Source organism: Rhipicephalus microplus, chromosome 5 (assembly GCF_043290135.1).
Source record: "Rhipicephalus microplus isolate Deutch F79 chromosome 5, USDA_Rmic, whole genome shotgun sequence".
NCBI lineage: Eukaryota > Metazoa > Arthropoda > Arachnida > Ixodida > Ixodidae > Rhipicephalus > Rhipicephalus microplus.
Window position 1 is genome coordinate 199927810 of NC_134704.1, and position 23762 is coordinate 199951571.

The 23762-nt window shown below is 45.4% G+C and overlaps 1 protein-coding gene across 4 annotated transcripts in view; it reads right to left on the bottom strand.

Moving 5' to 3' along the window:
• Window positions 1-23762, bottom strand: part of LOC119173570 (RNA transcription, translation and transport factor protein) — a 115063-nt gene that overhangs the window by 35472 nt on the left and 55829 nt on the right. For 3 of the 4 annotated variants that reach the window (XM_075896371.1, XM_037424373.2, XM_075896373.1), the window contains one exon: window positions 5354-5443. The exons of the other annotated variant lie outside the window; for it this stretch is intronic. In XM_075896371.1, coding sequence (XP_075752486.1) covers window positions 5354-5443 — 90 coding nt within the window. The remainder of the gene's footprint in view (window positions 1-5353; window positions 5444-23762) is intronic. 4 annotated transcript variants of the gene reach the window in all.

Consider the following 23762-nt stretch of genomic DNA (forward strand, 5'->3'; position numbering starts at 1 on the left):
AGCACTCGCGAGCGCAGAAAGATGTGATGCGGCGCCACGGCGCGTCACAGCTGCAAAGGAAGGAGAGTGCTAATTATGGAGAGAAAAGCGCTTGCGCGCCTCTTCGAATGACAGGTTGAATTTGACCTTGATTTCTACTACTTGTTTCTCTTTTTTCCATGTGGGGTATGATCGTGAGTAGGCAGGGTGATCTCCTTCACAGTTCGAAAAATGAGTTGCTTCTGAGGGGCAGTTGCGGATATGTGTACAATAAATGCACACTTTGTGCAAGTGTTGAGCCCTCTGCAACTCTGCGATCCATGCCCGAAGCGTGGACACTTGAAACATCGACAAGGATTGGGTATATATGGTCTTACAAGGAGCTTACAATAGCCGGTTTCTATTGATTCTGGTAGGTCACTGGTTCGAAAGATAATTATGTGTTTTGGAGAGGTCTGTTTGTTGTCACGCCTAATTGCTATCCATTAGACCTTGACTATATTCCGGTCCTGCCAACCTTCGAACAGTTCACTTTCAGAAAGTTCAAGAAGATCATCATCGGAAATTACGCCACGGACAGTATTCATTCACCTGTGCGGGCCCACTGAAACAGGGGTCTCTCCAAACACCGCAAGTTCAGACAGCTTGACAATCTCACGAACCTCCAGAACAAGATCGCCACTTCCCATCTTTGTCACTTGATAACCTAGACCTATCGCTTCTATGAGAGTTTTCGACACAAGGAAAGGGGAAATTGCTCGGACTGTCTTCTTTTCGTTCTGGCTGTGGATAACATGGTACTTTGGGAAGGTCAGCTTTGGTGTGTTTAGCAGGAATGGTTTTTCAGTGCACCAACTTTTCAGGGAGCAATCAGGAAGAGGGGGGGATAGAATTTGCTATACGAAGACTATAAAGTTGGGGGCAATGGAGGCTACCCATCCCCAAGCCCAACAAGGGGACACTACAAGGTTGAATAACAAACACTTGGAGTCACTAGCCATGCATCGCTGCTGTAACCCTCATTGCCAGAAAATTTCAAAGTAAACAGAAAAGAGAAGATGACAGGACAGATAAAAAGTGTGAGAGAAAAACGTCTCTGTGAAAAGTGTGAGAGAAATCGTCTACGTGAAGCTGGGGCCAAATGGGAGTGTTGCCTCTGCTGGGGGGCTTTAAAGGTCCAAGCAAACAGCATCAGCTCAACCCCCAAGATCCCCTTTTCCACGGACACGGCTAAGCCACAAATTTTGAGATTTAGACGCACCGGCTCATGCCACTTGTAGGCATAGATCGGTCAAGCACGTGGAGTTCACTCACGAGAATTTTTTCCCAGCCAGACTCACTCAGAATCAGACTCACTGTCTGAGTCTGACTGTTTAACACTACTATTATCTCGCATAATCGGTGCTACATTTGGTGTCTTTGATTTCGAATGTTCAAGTACGAGATCCAGTAAGCACTTCTTAATTGACTCACATGACTCTCATTGAAAATTTCTGAGAAAGGGTTTTTGGATGTAGGGGAGGTCACACCCTCCTCTCCTTAATAATTCACACCTCTGATCAATAAATAGAGAGCAGGCATACGAACACTCATCAGTCATGCTTTCAAGTATGCTTGAGTTGATGTGAGCATAAACGTGAGCCTACCAACGTAAGGCTGATAATAATGCGCAAGTTGAGCAAGCAGAACCATATATCGGCAAAAAGTTAACCTCTCACTTAGACTCACTTGGGCTCACTCGGACTCGGACTCGCCAAACTTTTCCTCAACTGGACTCACTCGGCCTCACATTCGCGAAATATTACTCGTCTGTACTCGCTCAGACTCACTGCTCGATTAGAGTATGAGTGAGTAGACTGTCAAGTACCTCAACACTGCCAAGTGTTTGCAGTGTTTCGATTTAGGAATATTATGCCTGAAGTAAAGTAGCAAATTGGGCTAGTTGCAACATACCTATCACGATCAGTGCACAAAAAAAGCACAGAAAAACACAAGAAAGTGCATGACAAAAGTGCTTTCTAACAACTGAAAGTTTAATGGATGAAACTTGTCATATAGTTATATGCAAACATGAAGGCATAAAAAAAAAAAACCTTCACCCCCCAAGTACATACCGTAATTACTCGAATCTAACGCGCACCTTTTTTCCGGTTAAGCGAGTTTATAAATTGCATGCGCGTTAGAATCGAGTACAAACAAAAAAATTACGGTCAATCTATTGCCATCAGCAAATCCAAAATGGCCGCCCCCCCCTACGTGCGTCGGCATGGCGCGTCGGCCATTTCTGCCTATGTGTTTCCCATGTGCGGCACTTCGTACGTGTGCTGAGGAGTTCGTCATCTAGTAGTGCATTAGCATCGACGGCGTGGAAGGGCCGGCTCCAAAAACTCGATAGCACCACGATGCCGCTTTTAAAAGAAAAGTTATGGCGTGTGCAGAAACGGACGGAAATCGGGCCGCATCGCTGTTGTTCGGAGTTCCCGAAACGTGCGTGCGGGACCGGCGGAAACAAAAGCAGAAGATTCTCGACAGCAAAGCTTCACGCAAAGGCTTCAGTGGACCACAGCAGGGTCGGTTTCCGCAAATTAAAGAGCTGCTCGGCAAGTATGTGCTTGAGCAGCGAGCGGCAGGCACAGCAGCCCGTGACGACAGAACTGCTCCAAGTGCGGGCTATGCAATCAGTCTTGGAAAAAGGTCTAATGCAGAGCCAGTTTAAAGCGAGCAGGTGCTGGCTAACTAACTTTATTTAGAGGAAAGGCTTTTCCCTCCGAAGAGAACATGCATATGCGAAAAGTTTTGCGGAGGAGTATGATGAAAAGCTTCACAGTTTTCAGAGGTTCGTCCTAAACTTGCGGCGCAACAACGGCTACCTGCTTGGGCAAATCGGGATTGCCCATCAGACGCCTCTTTACTTCGACATGCCTGGCACCACAACCGTCGAGAAGAAGGGCGCGAAGCAAGTTCGCGTGCTGACATCGGTCCACGGTAAAACTACCGTGATGGAAAGCTCTGTTACACGTCAGATGGGCACAAGCTTCGCCCGTCCCTCATATTTAAATAGAATACGCTCCCGAAAGGAGTCGTTTTTTCGAGTGGTGTGATCGTGCGGGCCGGCGAGAAAAATGGGTGCGCGTTGCAATTGATGTCTTACGTTTTTTTTTTTTTTTCGCGGTGGAAATCGGGTGCGCGTTACAATCGAGGGCGCGGTAGAATCGAGTAAATACGGTAATCAAGTATGCTGTAGATACGAAATATCAGCATCTGTAAAAGCGATTGAAGGCTCGATCACACACCTGACTCTTGCTTTTATGAGTTCATACGCTTGAGCAATTTCACGCATGCGCTGGTCTTTACGCCTCATCAACACAGTGGTATTTTTTGAACTCAGCTGTACAGCCACTCTGCCAGCAATGAAGGGCAAGATGTGTAAATAGTGTACCTTTCAGAAAGCTAGCATGCTCCCTTAGACGGACGTTGAGGCAACGTCTCATCTGCCCAATGTATGTGCGCCCGCATGACAAAGGGATAGAGTACACCAATCTGCTCGCACAGTCAGTGAAACATTTAGAGTGCTTTATAAGGCAACCTGTTGTGTTGTGTTTTGGCGGCCCCAGCACCAAAGAAGAGGAAGAAGAGGCGTGTGGTGGCTCTTCGTCGTGTGGTGGCACGCCAAAGAGCCACCACACGACAAGATGCAGAGTGCCGAAGAGAACGTTTGCCTCGTCCCAGTGCTCATCATAAACTTCTTTTATTTACTCATATATACTTATGATGCATATCACTGCTGCACGAGGTGCCACATGACAATCGAACTGAAACCAAAACTGACACAACACCACACAACCTTCAGCGCTGACAATGGCCTGCTCCTTCTGCTCTCTTTTGTTAACTCTCACACACGCTTCCTTGCTTCTTGCCAGCACAAAAGAGAGTGTTTATGTCATGATGACTGGCCACCTTTCTCAGACAATGTGACACGTGCAGGTATAGGATAACGACGAACTTTTTTTGCCAATCCAAAGCCACACCCACTGCGTGAGGTTGCTCTATAAAGTACTTTAAATGTTTCACAGACTGTGCGAGCAGAGTGGTGTACTCTATCCCTTTGTCATGCGGGTGCACATACATTGGGCAGATGAGGCGTTGCCTCAACGTCCGTTTAAGGGAGCATGCTAGCTGTCTGAAAGGTACACTATCTCCACATCTTGCCCTTCATTGCTGGCAGTGCGTCTGTACAGCTGAGCTGTACAGTCATTGCTGGCAGTGCGGCTGTACTGCATGAACAGGACTCATGCATTAGCAAGCCTTCTGTGTCGCTGTCCCAGAAGGAATTAAGGTTCTTGTAAAGTATCGGCACACACAACTAGTGATAATCCTTTTATAGTGCAAAACAATAAAAAACGCTGACCAAAGTAAAATACACAAAAATTAAAGAGACCTTTGGGCTATTCTTATGAATGTTTCATCACGTGTTGCAGACATCGCGCGTACACAGGGGGGAGTGTCCCGATATTTCTGTTCAGCGTATGCGCAGTAGTTTGAATGGCCAGAGATTCCATGTGCAATCATGGTAACAAATTTCTTTCCGTCGCAATGATGCAGGCTTTATCCCAGTCAATAGCGTGCCCACTAGACGCAACATGTTCTGCGAGGGCATTAGAAGCCACTTTCTTGTTCCTGACATCATTAAAGTGTTCCCGGAGCCTTCATTTGTAATTGCCTGTCTCACCAATACATCCATATTCACAGTCTTTGCAAGGAATTTTATATACTACACCAGAAAAATTGTGTCTGTCCAACTTATCCTTCACATTTACGAGACGGCCTTTGAGCTTTTGTGTCGTAACTTGAGTCACTTGGACGTCACATTCTGTAGTTTTCTGTATCGTTTTCTTAGAATTCTTTCTTGGTTTTTGTCTTTCCTGCCTTACTCATCTTTGCATTGCTCATTTTTGTCACATGGTTTTTTTTTGTCACATGATTTACTGTCTCCTTTACATGTTTTTGCACTCTGCACAATGACTTTAGTGGGAAGCTAGTACTAGTCTTCTTGTCCCTTTGTTGTCGATCTCAGCTCGCGCTATAACAAGCGTCACTACTTCTAACTGTTACAATCCAATCACTAGTGACCGCATGACATAATCTGATCACATAAGAATACAGCAGTCTGAAACCGTTAAGCATTGACTACTGCAATAACTTCTCACCTCTACAGCCTGTACCCGCAGTGGTTGCGATTTACTTGCCACACAAGCTACGAAAATGTCACATGGGGTAGAGCGTGGCAGGAGGCCTGCTTGCTCAACGGAAACCGCATGCACAACAGTACCGTGCACACATGGGAAACCATCCGAACGATTGTCCACACACTCACAGTCCAGGTCATCCAGAGGGTTAGCATGCACCATCTTAGGGGCGCCTGTGTCCCGATCAGCCTCCTTGCTGGCCTTCACGTATTTGTCCGCTGCACACAACAAAGCAGTACACTTGACATGCACACAAAAAGAGACCAGCTTCTAAGCGGTGAGGTGGGCTAGTAGGCTTGTATTCATAGCACAAAAAGACCAGATGCATACAGTAAGATAGGTGAACACCTTCAAGAAAAAATTTCAGTTTTAATCCAAAGGTTACAATTATGGCTTTTACTTGTAGGGCTTTGAAAAATTTTTAAATTAAGATGATAAAATAGTTAAAAATCTAAAAAATAATATTTATCAAAATCAATAAGTGCTAAAATATGCATGTTCCACCAACAGTGATAACCAAAAATTTTTTCGTGCGACTCAAACGTGAATTGGCAGCTATGTTGCGAGGACAACACCCAGGGCATCCAGCCTCTACGACCATCGTATCTTGAAGTTAAGGTGTGTTATCATAAAAATAGGGAAAAAGTTGGTATTTGGCAAGTTTGTTTTGAACGCAGTTTGCCATATTACAAAAAGTTGCCACTTGTTATCAATGATTCTGCACGCAAAACTTTACGTGAAAATATTGGTTAGAAGCAGAGTTACCATTGTTCGCGTAAGACTAGGATGTAAAAAATCATGTTTTGGCAATAATGGCTTTCAAAATTTGAATTAAATGTTCGTGAAACAAAAAAACATTCAATACACCTGAAATTCACCAGGCTTATAGCTACTCCCCGTGCTCCACAACAGGTTCACGCTTGGCATACCGAATGGCTATTTGCATTTATGCTTCTTTTTTGTGCCATATTTTGCCATGTTTCATGGAATATCATAACTTTCTTCTTTTTTTTAAACAGCCAAAACAAAATCCGAGAACTCTAAATGACATAGAAAACACCACTGACTGCTGAACGAAAATGCATGCAATTTGGCTAGTGGAGTGCTCCGATCAAGTAGGAAAAATTTTAAAATAAATTGAGAATGTGATGTTCTGTGAGCTTTAAAACGTACTTGGATAACTTTGCATTACGTAGTGTGTATATGAAAAATATTTATGATGAGATGATAGGTGCTGTAGAAACGAAAACATTGTGTTTCGTTTTCGGATGCATCCACCAGGGTTTGAAAAAATGGTGATAACTATTGGCCGGTCGCATCCACGATGACTGGCACATAGGCAAAATGTCTTCAAATCAGGTGATCAGTTGCCTCTTCATTATCATTTAATCTCATTAACCTACACAATCTGTAAATTACTCGAGCATATTGTACATCTGAAATCATCACCTACCCAGGGGTGGAAGCGGGCTTCAGCCTTTTGAAGCAGCCTGGGAGCAGGAATAATGCGGTTTTAGAGCAGCTTTGGAGCAGTAAGTAGTTTTGGAGTAGCTCTAGAGCACTAAAAGATGTTTTGTAGCATCGAAATTTAGTTTGGAGCAAATTTCCAAGGTCACACATCCCTGTTAATTAAAATTTTTGGTTCCTGGTGAACACAAAAAAATTCAGAGAATTTCACTAAGCATGCAATGCTGATGAAGCTACCAGACTTACCCAAATTAGTATATATTAAACCTTATAACATCAAAGCTGAAAGCTCAGCAACTCAAAGAAAAAACGTAAGTGGTGCTGTGGACAGCTACTAGACCTCGGACGAATGGAAAACTTTAATGTTTAAATATTTGAATGCTCAAAATCTCATCAATACACCACATCCAACAAGAATAGAAACTCAAGACTAGAGATGAGCTAATATAATAAAAGTTACTTTCATACTAAACCAAAAGAGCTCTTAAAAATAAATGTAAAAAAACTATATTCCTGTCATTGAAGTGCGATAGCCAACATGAGAACTACGAGGAAGATGAGCTAGCCACACCATTGCTAGGCAATGAATTAGAAAATTCTTTATTATGATAGGAAATATATGGACACACCATAGGCTTTCGTCATCGCCACCATGTTCCGCGTGAATTCCAAGTTTGTAACATTCCTGCGCATCGTACGACCCACCCGCGCGTTAAATCGCGCGAGCTGGAGCAACGAGATCTGCTCAAGTAGATTAGATGAGGCGGCCAATCTCAGTCACTCGGAGAGCGCAGGCGATATTGAGCATGAGGACATACAGTGGCGCCACCATGCGGAGGCGTCCCTGTGACGTATGTGGTTGGATCGCTCAGACGACCTCTCGCGCACAGCCCTCAGCCGCTTTCGTGTCTTCTCTTTTTATTATTTTTTGTTGTACTTCAATAGACGAAATCAGCAAAATACTGCCGCAGCTTCTTCCCTGACTGTACGAAGAGCTAAATAACTGCCCTGGAAAAGTTTTACGCTTTCATAATGCCTGACTGCTGGCATCGTGTGCTATCACCACCTGAATGAAAACCACAGGGGCCGAGCGTGCCGCCTCTGTAAAAGATCGCAACTCATTCCGTGTAGAATTGAAGTATAAAATAGGTATTAACGGTAAAGAAACTTATCTTTGCTGCAAGAAATGTGTCCAACCACGCTACTTCATTCATTGTAGGTTTGCATCTATAAAGGGGCCGTGGTTGACATGGCAAGAATGCGCAAGTTGCATCTTTGTTTAGCAGACATAGCCCTACGAAGCATAGTGCAAGTCGATTCCACTATTTGTGGGAAGCAACACAGCATTATTACAGCCGCATGCAGCCGCAACCTTTTTGTTATCACTGCGGGCAAATGAGAGAATCACGCACGCGCGTGCCTCATTCAGAGTTGCAACTTTTCTCTGTGGCACGATCCTAATATCTAATGCGCAAAATTTCTATGATGGTCACATGTTGCACATTCGATCGCCATCAAACCACGCATGCGTAAAAATTATGAATGATTGGCTCAGTTACCGAGCTTCTATAAAAAGGTAAATCATGATAAAAAATGCGACCAACCAGCCGTATCGTTTGGTGGCTTTGAACGTGCATGCTGCGAGGTCTTGCGTACCGTGATCTAAACGGCACTTTCATGCTTTAGTAAAACTGCCAATGTTCAGTTTTTTTTTCTTTCTCTTTGCAGCTTGATTCATAATCTGTGTAATATTTCATGGCAGCTCTTAGAAGATGAATCAGTTTCCAAAGTTGACAACCTTTTCGCCTGTAGATCAAAACATTGAGAGGAAGTGACAGTGGCTACGGCCCGTTGTACAGAAGTAACCTATAAGTAATGAATTGAACCTGTGAGCTGAAGTCGTGGATGGCAGGGGCGTAGGCAGAAATTTTTTCCGGATGGGGCCATTACTTAAAGCACAGATACCATGAATTTTTTTTTTTTTGGGGGGGGGGGGGGGAAGGTCTGGCTACGCCACCATTGGCGCATGGAAATCCGTGGGGTCGGGCACACACACGGCGACGGACGACCGAGGAGGAGGATGGGGGTGGCGCATTCTGCGATAAAGGTTACCTTGGCAAGAGAAGTAAGCTTTAGCAAAGACTGGACTGGCACATGTATGATGTAAGAAAGAAGGTCTCGTCGAACGTGCTGGTCGAACACGCTGAAGCAACTGGTCACAAAATAAACCGAAATAGGGTAAAAATAGCGCAAATAAAGGGAAAAGAATTGGACTTGCGGGCTATCTTGACTCTCTGACAATTCAGACAACGGCGCACATTTTTTAATGTAATAATGGCAACTTCCTGCACATGTACGCTTCTACGTCCTATTTTAAAATATACATAATCGGAACGTTTGCACATTCCTTTTTCGTCGTGAATGAGGCTCCCGTGCGGAAACTGAAACGATCTGCTTTTATGTAAACATCAGTCTGTGCTCATGGGCTCGAAATAACAGCCACAATAAAGAAAGAAAGCGGTAACAGTGGCACTGCCAGCAGCTGTAACAGTGGCATCGCGTACGCAGCGAACTGTAGCACGCCCCCGACAACTTTTCGCATTGTGTAGTCTGCAGAAGTTTGTGCACCATACGTCAGAGCAATACAGCCCTGTTCAAAAATGAAAACACCGTGAAGTCGCGGCCAAGAACAACACATCCAACCGCCAGCTTTCCTTCCCCAGAGCGATGCGAGATTCCGTGATCCAACCCTGCACACCACAGTGATTGCAGCGCTTGCGCCTCCAATGGTGGGCCTCGCGCCCAATAGCATCCCACCGCATGTTAGACCTGCCATCAAATGCTCAAGCAGAGAGGAAACACACTGCCCATCTTGACAGAGCACGAAAAGACATCGGGGAAAGGAGGAGCCGCTCGGGCAGCAGCTGTGCACTTTGATTTTAAGGTGTGATGAGTAAAGAGGCACGAGGCACGTGCCGAACAGGGAAGCGGCACGGCGGTGCACGAGGAGAGGAGAGTCACCCGAGAGCACGCACCAGTCACGTAGATGCAGGAGATTGGTCGGAGAAAGGCTCGTGGCACGCGACCCGAGCCGAAAAGAAAAATTCCAGAGGATGAGCTGGCGCTGTGTGTTGGGTCTCCGAGCTGTGAAGACGGGAGAAAAGAGCCTTGCTACTGCGACGGAAGTAGCATGACTGCCCATTACTGAAGGATGTCGGCGTAAAGGGGCCCGGGAAGTGGCCGTCAACTCGAGATGGTCCCGAGTGAGGCTGCTTGGACTAGCTGCATCCTGCCCAGCTTTTCCTGGTAGACAGCTTCCCCACATCGCATTAGGAAGAGAGCAACCCACACCAGTCAGCCAAGTGGACGCATCAGCGGAGGAGTCCTTCACGAGCGGGCCCTAGCGAAGCCGGAAGTTGAGACAAGGACTGAGACATTGACGATGAGGAAGAGCAGTACATGCGGCGGGAGCCATCGACGGCGACCTTAAAGAATTAGAGAAGCCTGTCAACGACGTAGAACTCGATGCAACGTCGACACCGCAAGGGGCGCTGAGTCGTAACGTGACATGCTGTAATCAACGTTATTAAAATAAACTCAGTTTATTAGCTCCATATCTTTGCCAACGGAGGAGGACGAGCCAAACGGCAGTCGCAAGACCTAGCAGCGCTGCAGTCTGATCTTTCCCTACTCTCGACGCATCCTCTACTGCGGCGGTTCGCTGCACTGTTTCTCGCGCTAGCTTCCCTGTTGTACTGTTATTGAACTTATCCATTCATCATGCGCTTCCAGTTGACATTCTCGCGTTGCATTTGTGGACTGGACAAAGTCTCCTGTATAGACTGGCCCGGATGTGTTGCTCATTACAACTTGGCTAAGAATCAATGTCCTGCCTATACTAGCGCTGTCTACATTTGCGCTAACCTCCAAGTTCGAAAAATTCTACATAAATGAGCATATTCAGCGTAAAAATTTGATGACGACCACTAGCATTTTAACCACTGTCATCTGGCTTAGACGAAAAATGGCCCAAAGCATCTGTAAAAGCGTCAAACAAGTTGACTAACTGAAATACGAAAATGCTCTGTAAACAGTACTCATGTTTTCTACTAGTTACAAAAACAAAAAACTTTCTTCAAGAAACAGTACCCGTGCTTCACACTGTTCATCAGACAAGTCTTCGAGACAGCTGCCAATCGCGAACAGAGTGCAAAATGTTACAGCAACTTCACCTCCTTTCTTGCATTTTCCACATTTTTAGAAAGTTCCCGATTGGTTTTCTTGCAAAAAAAAAGAATAAATAACGAATATTCACGTTCTCATGATGAGCAGTATAACTCAAAAGATGCAGCAGCAGCCACTCAGACTTTTCAAGCACAATTCTAAAGAGGTTATCAACCAGGGGTTTTTCGTAAAAAGCCTCTCGACAGTTATCTGAATTGCTTTTAATGTAGAGAAAAGGCTGTGTAAGGGATGATCTAAGCAGCCTTCGTGAAAACACCACCTGAATGAGTTCAGTTTCGTTTGGTTTGGGCGCGCCTACTCCAGGGGTACTTGTGCGAGACGCTAGAGGCCCTCTTTGCACGTTGTCACTTATTCAATTTTTTACAAACGTACCCACAGACGCAGTACAATCATGGTGGGCTACTTCCTAGCGCACTTCGCTGCACCGAGAAGTGACACCGACATGTGCCACCATTGCCTGCTCTAGCTTCAGAAATGAGAACACTGCGATTGAGAAAAATATCTATTGCTGTAATATTAATGGAATGTAACAAAACCTGGTCACTGGCGAAACACCAACACAGATACGTTTGTGTCTTACTGCCTTTTGTCTTGCTGTTCTACTTCTGGCAACTCCTCCACACTAGGCACTGAGCATTCGAGAGGCGTTTGGGGCAGGGAGGGGGGGAGGATTGGCACCTTGGTTATGAACATTTCGGCTTCCAATATATAGGGCGGAATCGCTGGGAACAAGCGCGGATGGGTACCGGGTGCGAGCTCCCACTTCCAACATGAGATCAAGAATTCTTGTTCAGGAAGATACGACCGTAGTGCGTTACGATGCCGTCATTCTCACACTGAACGTCACAGACTTTGCGTTTGGCAGTGACCTTTCTATCTTGGCGACGCAAAGCTTGGTACCACCTTCTTAATTGCGCCAGATTTCTTCGGAGGGCTGTCACGGTCAACATAATTGGTTTATATCACAATCAAGACAAAATGATGGCACGCAATTGATTCACTTTACTATGCCTGATTTAAAAGTTCTACTATAGTAAAGTGGTCTTAAATTGTTTCGATCGTCTGGTCACTCTCCCGGGTTATTTTTGTTGGATGTTAGACCCACCTTTCAGTGTGTGCTTTGATCATACTCTCAAATTAAGTTGTAGGATAAACAACCATCCCAAACAAGTGAGGCCTCATGTTTGCACTTCTTTTGTTCATGTAGTAGAAGGAATTTCTTCAATCCATGCAATATTCAGTGGTACAAGCGTAGAATCGCGTCAGGCGTCCAAACATGTGAAATGCGCAGCGAGCGGGTGTTAGAAAGGCCCAGGCATTACAGGGTGCTCACTTACGCTCGCCTGTTGCTTCAACATGCGTAGAGGCCTCTTTGCTGATTCACAAAAGGAAGAATTATGGCACAGTGGGCACTTCGCAACTGTACTTGCAGTATACATCCTACAATACTTTGAAATGGCCAGTGTTGCACGCACAGTCATTCGTTCCCACACGGCACAGTTGAGGCATACACCGAGACTGAAGCTAGGCTGGCAATTGAAAAGGTGATTCACACAGGGCCCAGTTACGCTACTGCAGTCTACTCTTGAAGGCAAAGCTCAAGCGTCCTGCATGTTTTGTAATTGTTGTGTAATTGTTGTCACACAATGTACATAACACTCAACGGCGTCACCTCTGCCATATCCACCAATTGCTACCGCATGTATAATAATAATATTAATAATAATATTAATAATAATAATAATAATATAATTTTTATTTGCACTACAATATGTATTCTCTCGGATAACGTGCAAGGCTGCACAGCAAATTTGCTTACGATCGTTCATCTGCTAGCCCATCACCGCTGGGCAAAAGAGATCGGAGGCTACATATGTGAGGTTCTTAAGCTGCTTATAGTAGCTCTTATGTTGGCCCACACCACTGTGTAACCGTGTTTACACAGAAAATAAATTAATGAGTAAACAAACGAACAGACAAGTTCCGTGAAGCAGAGTCATGATTGCGGTCACCACTGTTGGGAGCCTGGCGCAAAGCTAATCTGTGTACCTCAATGTAGATAAATCTGCTCCTCCTCGCTCGCCTCATACTTGACAAAGGCGTTTTCGTACAAGAAACTACGCAGTGCCGAAAACAGTTCAAGAAGTGACGTGGGAATTCAGAGCACCATTCGCGGTAGCCGCTTGCACGTCGCCACCTATCACAACAAGTGCGCCCCGCGTCGCTAGAGCAAGATCGTACTGCAGCGCCACTAGTTCTCGTGACTGTCACGTGGCCCGGCTCTCCGGCGGAGCTTTCAAACTGAGTTTATTCTAGTAATGTTGGCTGTAAGGACCTACCTTAGTTGACCCCATATTGGCTTAGGGCTAGTGGCTATGGCTAGCAATAAATTAGAACTGAGCTGCAGCCAGTTTGAGCTTGCCCAAATACACAGATTGTTATTGAGGGTTATTGACTTATTGATTGTTGAGATATTGTATTTAAATTTTTGAGCATTATTGTTATTGAGTGCTGTAACGCGAGTTCTGGGCGTTGGTGTTGTCCGTTTGGTGTGATAAAGTATTTGTTTTGCCATGCCCGCGTTTGTCCAGTTCCTCCTTTGAATCCATCCTTCGCAAACGCTTCTAAGATAAATTCGTGACATGAGGGCGTAGTTACGATAGCTGGCACGCACGCTATCAGCAATCATCAGCACACTGCTCATAAACCATTCTACGTGGTGCACTCTCAACAGAAAGGGATAGTGCAATGAGGTCATTTCTCCCTGGAGCGGCTGAACTTTTTCTCTCATAACGGCGTTCTTTCAAGTGTGGTGATGACGGATCAAAAAGAGTTAACTGTGAGCCTCCGTATTGTTACAAGGTCATAGTGTTGACGAAGGCAGCAGCCGCATTTTCATGAATGAACATTTTATTTGGGCAAACCTGGGTCCGGAAGACGAAACATCACTCTACAGGCAATACACGCTGCAGACTGATAGCAGCAAACATAGAGCATCACTGCATAGACACCCTTGTTTCAGCCATCAATAATATGCCAAGCACCAAAGTGCGTCGGCACTTCTACATGTCATCGAAGATTCCACCATTATCGATAGAAGCCGCGTAAGCTCCAGAACAAGCTCTAATGTACAAGTTGTGCGTATAATCTCATTAAATGGTTCCAAGATTGTCTAGATGTTTCCCAGTCATTCGGGCACGGTTTGCACAAGGCAGCCTTACATGCATAGTGGTGTGGTAACATAAACAAAGGAGCATGTGCGGCATTACCACTAAAACATTACAAACTATTGCTGCTACTACAGTTATCGCTTCGCCGTTGAAACTGGATTTTATTTATATTTTGTTCAGTTTATATGTTTTGACGGTCTACATCGCAGAGCGCGTGCTGAGCTCGGTAGTTGCTTGGCAATGGTGCAGCCAGTTTTTCTGCAACACCACTGCTGTCTTTGTATTTTGACTAACAGCTTGCCTGTTAAAAACATTTATATAGAGTTGCATATATGCACACAAATGCCACTTTAACAAGATTCATGCTTTTTGTTCATGTGTTCATGCATGACCTAAAATACGATGTGACCAAACTAATTTGATATGGGCGTGGCTGCGTCCTCTGAGTAGCCCACGTGTGTTGCTCGATCGATGATAAAACTCGACTAAATTTGGCATTGCACGTGCAAATCGCCGTTTAGGCGCAACAGGTCAGATTGGCGCAAAATGATGCAATTGGCGCAAGCACTTCCACCTCTGCCTACCTTGAAGATCACAGTACCATTTTTAAGCACCAGCACGGTTTTCTCAAGGGCTCCTCATGCGACACCCAACTTGCTGGTTTTATTACCGACATTCACGCACTAATACACGCTCGTTTTCAGTTTGACACCATAAGTAAGAGACATTTTATTATTATTATTACGATAACAATTATATGAACATTCTCGACTCGCTTTTGCTGTCGCCATTACTTTTTGCGTAATGTCCAAATCGGTAACATCCCCCCCCGCATTGTATGTTTGACACGCAGGTAAAAGCATGCGGGTAAAAGTAGAGATAAAAAGAGCCGATCTATTCCTGTAACACGAAGGGCACATGAGATAATATCACTCCATGTGCCAGGCCTCCCATATATTGCTATTTTAGCAGAGAGGAATGCCCTGTTGTCTTCAAAGATCATGCATTGTGTAAGAGGGGGAGGGTTGTGCTCGTAAAGCGGCACCTGTGAACTTCGACTTGAAAGGAACGGTCACAATCGATAGTGTGTGCGCTTTTTCAGCAGGCACCAGCGTGAACAGACTGTGGGAAAAGTGCTACTCTCCATGAAGCAGCCATATCGGGGTATGCACCAAGCCTTGAACAGAGGCAACACCATCGTTACACCATTTCAGAGGTTCGTTCGCATGCGCCATTCATGCTGTACGTGCATAGGCGTGCAAAAGGTGTTCCAGAGGTCTCAAGTCTTTAGTCATCCAAGTCTCCGTATGAATCGTACTTTACTAAACAATAAAACTTGTGGGTATCGCATGAATTCATTGCTAAGAGCTTAAGCAAAGTTAACAAATGGTATTGTTATACGAAGTAAGGCCAGGAGCTCTTTCCGACGCATTATCCCGTAATTCCACAGATTGCTCGTTAAATAGGGCCACTCCAAATGCTGAAGCGATTTTCCTGCAGTCAGTTCTCTAAACACAAAGTATACGAGTAATCTTATGATGCCTTGAGATAGCGAGCGCCAACGACTGTTTTCGAGGGACGCTGCCTGCATCTCCCCCCCACAAATGAAGCAATGATTTTGATACTGTTTTTCAGGGTTGGGCATGTAACATTGCGTAGCCGCTACACAGTAAGCCTTCCGCCAGAAGTACATATCAGGGCAATCGGTGATGGGCCTGCTACACACAGCTGCACGTATTAAAACAGAATTGAGGTTGCTCCAACATGGAAGCATACATTTCATAATTAGATGACATTTTAAAAAAAAAAACACAAAAAATTCGCATTAAGACCCTAGCACTCACGAGCTCGAAAGGGCAGGGCCTCTTAAGCATTTACCGGAACAGAAATACTAACAAAGATGTGCTGGTGAAAGTAATTACGAAAAAGCTCTTCTGGAAGAATATTCATGAATAAAGTATATTTGAAGAGAAGTGTCAATTCTATGAGTGCAAAGCACGGAGAATTCGATATTGTTTCTTATATCTATTTTTAAAGTGTTCCCAGATTCCATTCTGCTATGTTCATATGTACAGAAATAGACGTGACAGACACTTGGGCAGCACGTGTGCAGTAGTAAAAATTTAATTATATACATGCAGTGCAACTCTTGAAGTGAGCTATCAGCAGTGTTTCTGGAATGAACGATGTCCCCGATGAATTGCCGCCATCCTTACACGTTAACGATTGGCCTACACGTCACAAGCCTGTACGGAGAGGGTATTTTGTCATTGAACCTAAAATTTCTTGAACTAGTGAATTCCAAAGGTGGCTGACTGATTTTGGTAGCTGCTTCACACATGAAGACCTTTGGTGACGTGCACTCGCTGTCTCAGAGTTCACTCAGCAACATGCAAAGCGGCCATGTAAATATTCGCAAATACAGACAAGTTCTGATTATCCCGAAGCCAAAGTTTTCAGCAATGCTTTCATGGCACAGTCGCAAGCTTTTTACACAGCAGTGTAATAAAAACAAATTGTGGACGCCATAACTCATCGTGCCCAGTTTTTCGGACAGCCCCCTCAGATTTCAGGTCCGAAATAGCATTAGTTAAAGCCCCACCTCTGCTACGTCTACCATTTCATGGGCTTGAATCAGTGCTTTTTTGCCAGGAGAACAATGTTTGAAAGCCAACTTTGCTGCAATGATTAGGTGGTATGGGGTGCAGCAGACTGAAAATCAAAAGGAACCCCTATCACAGTGCAGTGCAACATTGTCTTTACCGTTAAGTACCAGAGTCGCACAGAGGCAGGATCGCGGCAATGCAGGATACATTCCAGTACAACTTAATGGCTAACATCCCTTTTTGATAAGCATATTCAGTTAAAGGACAACTCCGGTGATTTTTCGAGGTCAATGGATTACAATGAAATTCACTGGGTACGTTGACTCGCACGTTTGTGCCATTCATACCAAATTGCAGGCCTGAGAGTTTTGCAGATTCTTTTAAAATTAATTTTTATAGCTTGCCTCGAAATGCTCACCTCACTTGCCAGAATTAATGGCAATATTGTGAGTGACATTGGTTTTTGCAAAGTGGAAGTGACGAAACTGATGTGCCACTGCAGCGTCTACTTGTTTGCTATGAAGTGTACACGTTTGGCCGACACGTCCTTGGTTGAGTGTGTTATTTCCTTTACCATGATGATGATGATGTTTGATGTTTTGTGGCTCAAGAGCCATTTCACGGCCAAAGAGCGCCAGTTCATTTTACAAGAAATATGGACAATGATTGTGATAAGCGACTGTATAAGGGCCATAAAATTCCTCGCGTAAAGGCGGGTAAAAACATACAAGTAATAAAATCATGACCATGCCGTGAAAGGTGTGTGTGGTGTGAATAGGTGACAAAAGTTGGTGATAATAGAAAACGATGGTGGACATGTATGGCATTAGCACAAGTGCCTCACTCGTTCATACCCTTGCGTCCAAGGGCTATAAGGCAAGTGCTTTGTTGAGTGTAGCCACCGCAGCGAAAACCTCTCTGGAGAGGTCGTGCTACAGAATGCCCAGGTATATGATATGAAACTATGAATTTCTTTTAAAGATGCTAACAATGATTTATGACTAAAAAGTGGTTCCCTGCCTACGAACATTGCAGGGTGTAAAGGTATATGTTGTCAATAGGGTAATGGAAAGTGTTGTTTTCTTAGAGTTTCTAACTGTTTCCACTGGATTAAAATGTGAAGAACTGTTAGTGCTTCACCACATCTGTCAAACAATAGTGGATCGCCGCGGGACGAAAGATATGTGTGTGTCGTGTATGTGTGTCCTATCCTGAGCCTCGTTAATATTACCTCTGTATGACGCGATTTTGATACTGGCGGCCAATGGCCAAGGTGTGGCTTAATAATCTGTACTTTGTTTTGTGTGTGTCAATCCCACTAGCTCTGCCAGTAGTCCCTGAGCTTTCATTTGAGAGACAGCTTAAGATCAAGGGCTGGGATTGATAGAGTGTCCGGCCATGTAGTTTCTTTTATGCTTCTTCACTCATTTATTGTTGTAACGGGCTTGTATATAGTTATGTTGGTAGCACACCTCCCCCTCACCCCTACCCTCGTTTTTTGTTCTAGTCTGTCACTTGTACCACCCCTCATGTAATGCCTCCTTCTAGGAGGCCCTTGAGGTATGAAAAATAAATAAATAAAATAAATAAATATGGGTGTAGTGGCAGTGCTTTTGTGGACGGATGCAGCGAGCTGATCCGCCATCACGTTGCCTTGGATCTCACGGTGCCCTGGCACCCAGCACGCTACAACATGTTGTTTGAGTGTGTAGAGTGTGCATAAAATGGAGTAAAGTGAGACGAGGACAGGGTTTTTTTGTTATGAGTGTGCAGAGCCGTTACCACACTGAGGGAGTCCGTATAAATTACTGCTTTTTGTATTTGTAATGGCTTGATGTGTTTAGCCGCCACAAGTATTGCGTAAGCTTCCGCTGTGAAGATACTTGTGCCTGGATGTAGAGGGCCAGCATCCGAAAAGGATGAACCGACAGCAGCGAAGGACACAGGGGAGTTAGACTTGGAGGCATCTGTAAAGAACTCGGGACGTGCGTATTTGTGTTGAAGTTCCAGGAAGTATGTTGGGATATGGGCAATAGGCACATGTTTTGTAACTTCTAGGAAAGACACATCGCATTCTATAGTCTGCCACTGCCACTGTGGCGAGTATGCTACAGGAGCCATTAAACTGTGTTCAAGTGACACTCGAGTTTCCTCAGCTAGATGCTTCAGGCGAACTGAGAAGGGCTGCCTCATCGAAGGCCTGTTTTGAAACAGAATGGAGCTCGACAAATCATTAATAGTAGAGTATGAGGGGTGCTTCTTGTCTACTTTCACCTTAAGGAAATATACAAAGGACATGTAAGTTCTCTGCAGATGAAGCGACCACTCATTTGACTCAACGTAAAGGCTTTCTACGGGGCTGGTGCGAAAAGCACCCGTAGAAAGGCGGATGCCCAAATGGTGCACGGGGTTCAGCATCTTCAAAGCACTTTGAGTCGCAGACTGATAAACAACGGCCCCATAATTTAAGCGGGTGCGAATGAGGCTTCTATACAGATTCAAAAGACATTGCCTGTCGCTACCCCATGTAGTACGTGACAGCACTTTTAAAACATTCATGGCTTTTAAACATTTTGTGTTTAAATACTTGATGTGCGGTACAAAGGTCAACTTGTTGTCCAAGATGAAGCCTCAGAATTTATGCTCTGCATTAACAGACAGACGTTGACCGTTCAGTTCAATGTCGGGTTTTGAGTGCATGCCTCTCTTCCGGGGAAAGAGACACACGTGCTTTTTTGTGGGTTCAGTCGGAATCCGTTTTCCTCTGCCCATTTGGAGACCTTGTTTAAACCTAACAGAACCTGCTGCTCACACATTGCTAGATTGCAAGATCTAAAGCCATGCTGGACGTCATCAACATATGTACAATGAAACATATTGCGAGGAATGGACAAGCGCAAGGAATTCATTTTGACGAGAAAAAGTGTGCAGCTAAGTACACCACCTTGCGGCACGCCTGTTTCCTCGACAAATGTTTGGGAAAGAACGCTGCCCACTCGGACACGGAATGTCCGGTTTGACAGGTAAATTTCGATTACGCGAAACATTCTTCCGCGCACGCCAAGGTGGGACAGGTCTCTTAGAATTCCAAAGCACCATGTTGTATCATAGGCCTTTTTGATATCGAGGAACACAGAGAGAAATATTGTTTATGGACGAAAGCGTCTTTGATCTGTGCCTCGATATGAACAAGGTGATCTGCGGTCCATCTACTCTCTCGAAACCCGCACTGAAATGGGTCGAGCAAATTGTTTGTTTCAAGAAAATGTAAAAGTCGGCAGTTTATCATTTTTTCAATGACTTTGCACAAGCAGCTCGTATAAGTGCAATAGGCCTATAACTCGAAGCTGAAGAATGGTCCTTGCATTCTTTCAAAATGGGAATAATAATAGCCCTTTCCAGGAGGTAGGGATAGTGCCAAAAAACCAGATAGCATTGTACAAACAAAGTAAGGTTTCTCGTGTTTCGATTGGTAGGTTTTTTAACATTTCATACACCACACGGTCAGAACCTGGGGCAGAAGTTCTGCCGGAGTTCAGAGATGTTTAGAGCGCAGCTAGACTGAAAGCTTGGTTATATGCCTCATATCTAGTGCATTTGTATTCGAGTTTCTGATTTTCTATTCTTGTTCTGTATTTTTGGAAAGTGTCAGTATAGTGTGACGAGCTGAACACCCGTTCGAAGTGTTCACCGAGGAAGTTTGCCTGATCTTCCAAGGTATCACCCTTAGTGTTTACGAGTGGAAGTGAATGCACTTGTCTTCCTGCTACTATACCAACCATGTTCCAGACTTTAGCCTCTTGTGTATATGAATTGATCTCTGATAAAAACTTGTGCCAACTTTCCCTTCTGACCTACCGACGCGTTCTCCTGGCCTGAGACTTCATTTTCTTAAAGATGTCAAGATTTTCGGCTGTCGATGAGTCCCGAAGCAACCTCCATGCTTTGTTTTGCTGCTTGCGCGCATTTCGGCACTCTGAGTTCCACCATGGCACACGTCGTTTTCCAGGGTGTCCATTCGTTTGTGGGATGCATTTTGTTGCTGCATCAATCAGAAACGCTGTGAAGTAGTTGACAGTCGCATCAATGCTTAAACTGCATATGTCACTCCGAGCTAAACGAGCGATGGTGTAAAACTGTTCCCAGTCGGCTCTGTTTATGAGCCATTTGGGAACACGTGGTGGACACTTAGTTGCTGTAGTTGTGCTCAGAACTAGGGGGAAGTGGTCACTTCCGTACGGATTACTGATGACTTTCCACTGGAGTAGAGGTACAAGATAGAGATACTATGCTTAGGTATATGGAGGAGTAGGTATTATTAGCGAGATTATAATAGGTTGGTTCTTTTCGATTTTAGAGACATGCGCTCGACGAGAGAAGGAACTCTTTAATCAGTCGACCTCGCGCGTCGCAACGAGAGTCACCCCATAGCCTGATATGCGCATTAAAGTCTCCAAGGAGAACATAAGACTCCGGAAGTTCATCAATGAAAGAGTGTAAATCACGTTTTTGCACCTGATAGGTAGAAGGAATGTAAATAGTACAGATTGTGATCAGTTTATCAAAAAGAACTGCTCGAACAGCCACTGCCTCAAGGGATGTTTGGAGTTGTGTGTGCATGCAATTCCTTGATTCACTATGATGGCAACACCTCCGGATGATGTCATGGCATCATCACGGTCCTTCCGGAAAATAACATATTTACGAAGAAAGTTGGTGTGTTTTGAATTAAGGTGTGTTTCTTGTACACACAGCACTTTTGGCGAGTGTTCGTGTAAAAGCTCTTGGACGTGGTCAAGGTTTCTCAGAAGGCCCCTGGCGTTCCATTGTATAATTTGAGTGTTCATGGTGGATGTAAAATAGTGCTGTGTGTACGAAAAGCGAGTGGCTGTTTAGGCAGGCAGTTTGAGTTCACATAACAGGGCCGTCACCAGGCCCTGTTATCTGCTTTTTTGTTTTCTTGGCACGCTCCAAGGAGCCACGCCGCTCTTTCGGCCACAAGGGTACCGACGTATCCATTGCCTCCTCGGAGGCACTGGATGCCCGCACGTTGTTACGCTTCATTTTACGCGAACCCCTTTGGGCCCAAATGCAAGACCACGGACAGCGTGCGAACGCTCCCGGGCCTGTAAACGTATCGGGGGTAGAGGCGCAGAAGTGTATGCCCAGACGCCGAGGAACCTGAGACGCTGCTGCCGCGAAGGTCGTCATGTGCTGTGCGCGAGAACGCGGTGAGCTCGTGGCTCATTCGCACCTGGCTCTTGAGTGTGCGAACGCCGGTGGTGTGATCCGTGGCGCGATCAGTTGCGTGATCGGTGGCGTGACCAGTGGCGTGGTAGGTGGTGCGAACACAAGGTGTTCCATATTTGGTCATGTCTGGAGGCGCCTGACGTCACACAAGCGTCTGGAACCCTTTAAAAACGCGCAGGGAGAGACTGGGTGAAGCAGTCTGGATTGAGACTCTGCCAGAACTCTGCTCCTCGGCTTCTTACCTTTGTGTGTAAACTTGAATGTCCACTTTGGTCTAACTATGTAGTATTAAACTCTTTTGATTTGCTGTTCTGCGCCGTCTCGCCGGTACTTCCCTTCTCGTCGGTCCTGATGCAAGTTACGAGCACAACCTGCTGACGGCGGTGGTCAAGAGACACCCTTAACAACTGGTGGCAGCGGTGGGATGCTGCAGTCATTTCGACGACTCGAGGGCTGAACTGCGACACGGATCCACGAGCCGTCTTGTCTGCCAGGCCGCAACCAGATGCAGTGTTTGCGAGGGTCTACGCGGAATTCTTGGCTGTTGAGTGGTGAGTGCGGGGCTTTGTCTGCCGAGTTTTGCCAGGCTTTTTCAGTGGGGAAGCGTAACTGGTAATTCGAACTATTGTTGTCGCCAAAGTGGGCTGCGGCAAGATAGTTGTGTACAGTAGGAAAGGTCGCACTGAACACAGCCATGAATTTGAAGTTGCTGCGTAAAGCGGAGTTATTACAGTTTGCAAAGGAGTTGCGTTTGGATGTTTCTGACGCACTCCGGAAACCAGAATTGATCGAGGCTATTAGTGCTCTGGAGGCTGAGGAAGATGAGCTGACGGAATGCCTTGAGATAGTTCGAGAAAGGGAAGCCGCAAAAAGACAGGCAGAGGAGCGTAGAGAACAGCAAGAGAAAGAGCGTGAGGAAAGGGAGCTCGAATTAAAACGACTCGAGTTTCAACGTTCGAGAGAGCGCGAGGAACGCGATCACGCGCTCGAGTTAAAGCGACTCGAGGTTGAAATAGAGCGCGTGCGAACGGCAGGGCAGAGAAGCGAGGCAAACAGTGCAGGGGTGCACATATCGCTCAAAATGACAGAACTAATTCGCCCTTATAAACTCGGAGAGGACATTGGGTTGTTCTTGGTGAACTTTGAGCGGACGTGTGAGAAGCAGGGGTTCTCCCGTGAGTCGTGGCCACAGCGCTTGCTCACACTCTTACCTGGCGAGGCAGCAGAAGTAATCGCTCGTTTATCCACTGAGGAGGTCGACGATTACGATAAAGTAAAATCCAGTTTGCTTAGGAAGTACAGGCTGTCCGCGGAGGCATTCCGGCGGAAATTCCGTGAATTGGAGAAAGGAAGGAGTGAGTCATACACTGAATTTGCCTATAAACTGAAGTCAAACATGGTGGAATGGCTAAAGGAGGAGAAGGCCTTCGGTGACCACGCAAAGGTTATTGAGTGTTTTTTACTAGAGCAATTCTACAACCGGTTACCAGAGAACATTAGGCATTGGGTGCAAGACAGGCCAGATGTTAGCTCTGTAGCCAGAGCCGCGGAGCTAGCAGAGGAATTCGTCACACGTCGGGCTCGCGAAGGCAGTGACAGTGGTCGAAAAGGGGGTCCCGATTTTGGGTTCAAGCCAAAGAGAGGGCCTGTGAAAACGAAGGAAGAGCCTGAAATTGGGAATGCCCGAACCATAAATACGTCGAAGTCGGAACGGAACACCGAACCTGCGTTAGAACAGCAAAGGAAGCTAGAAGCGAGGAAACCGTTCCTTTGCTATAACTGCCATAAACCCGGTCACA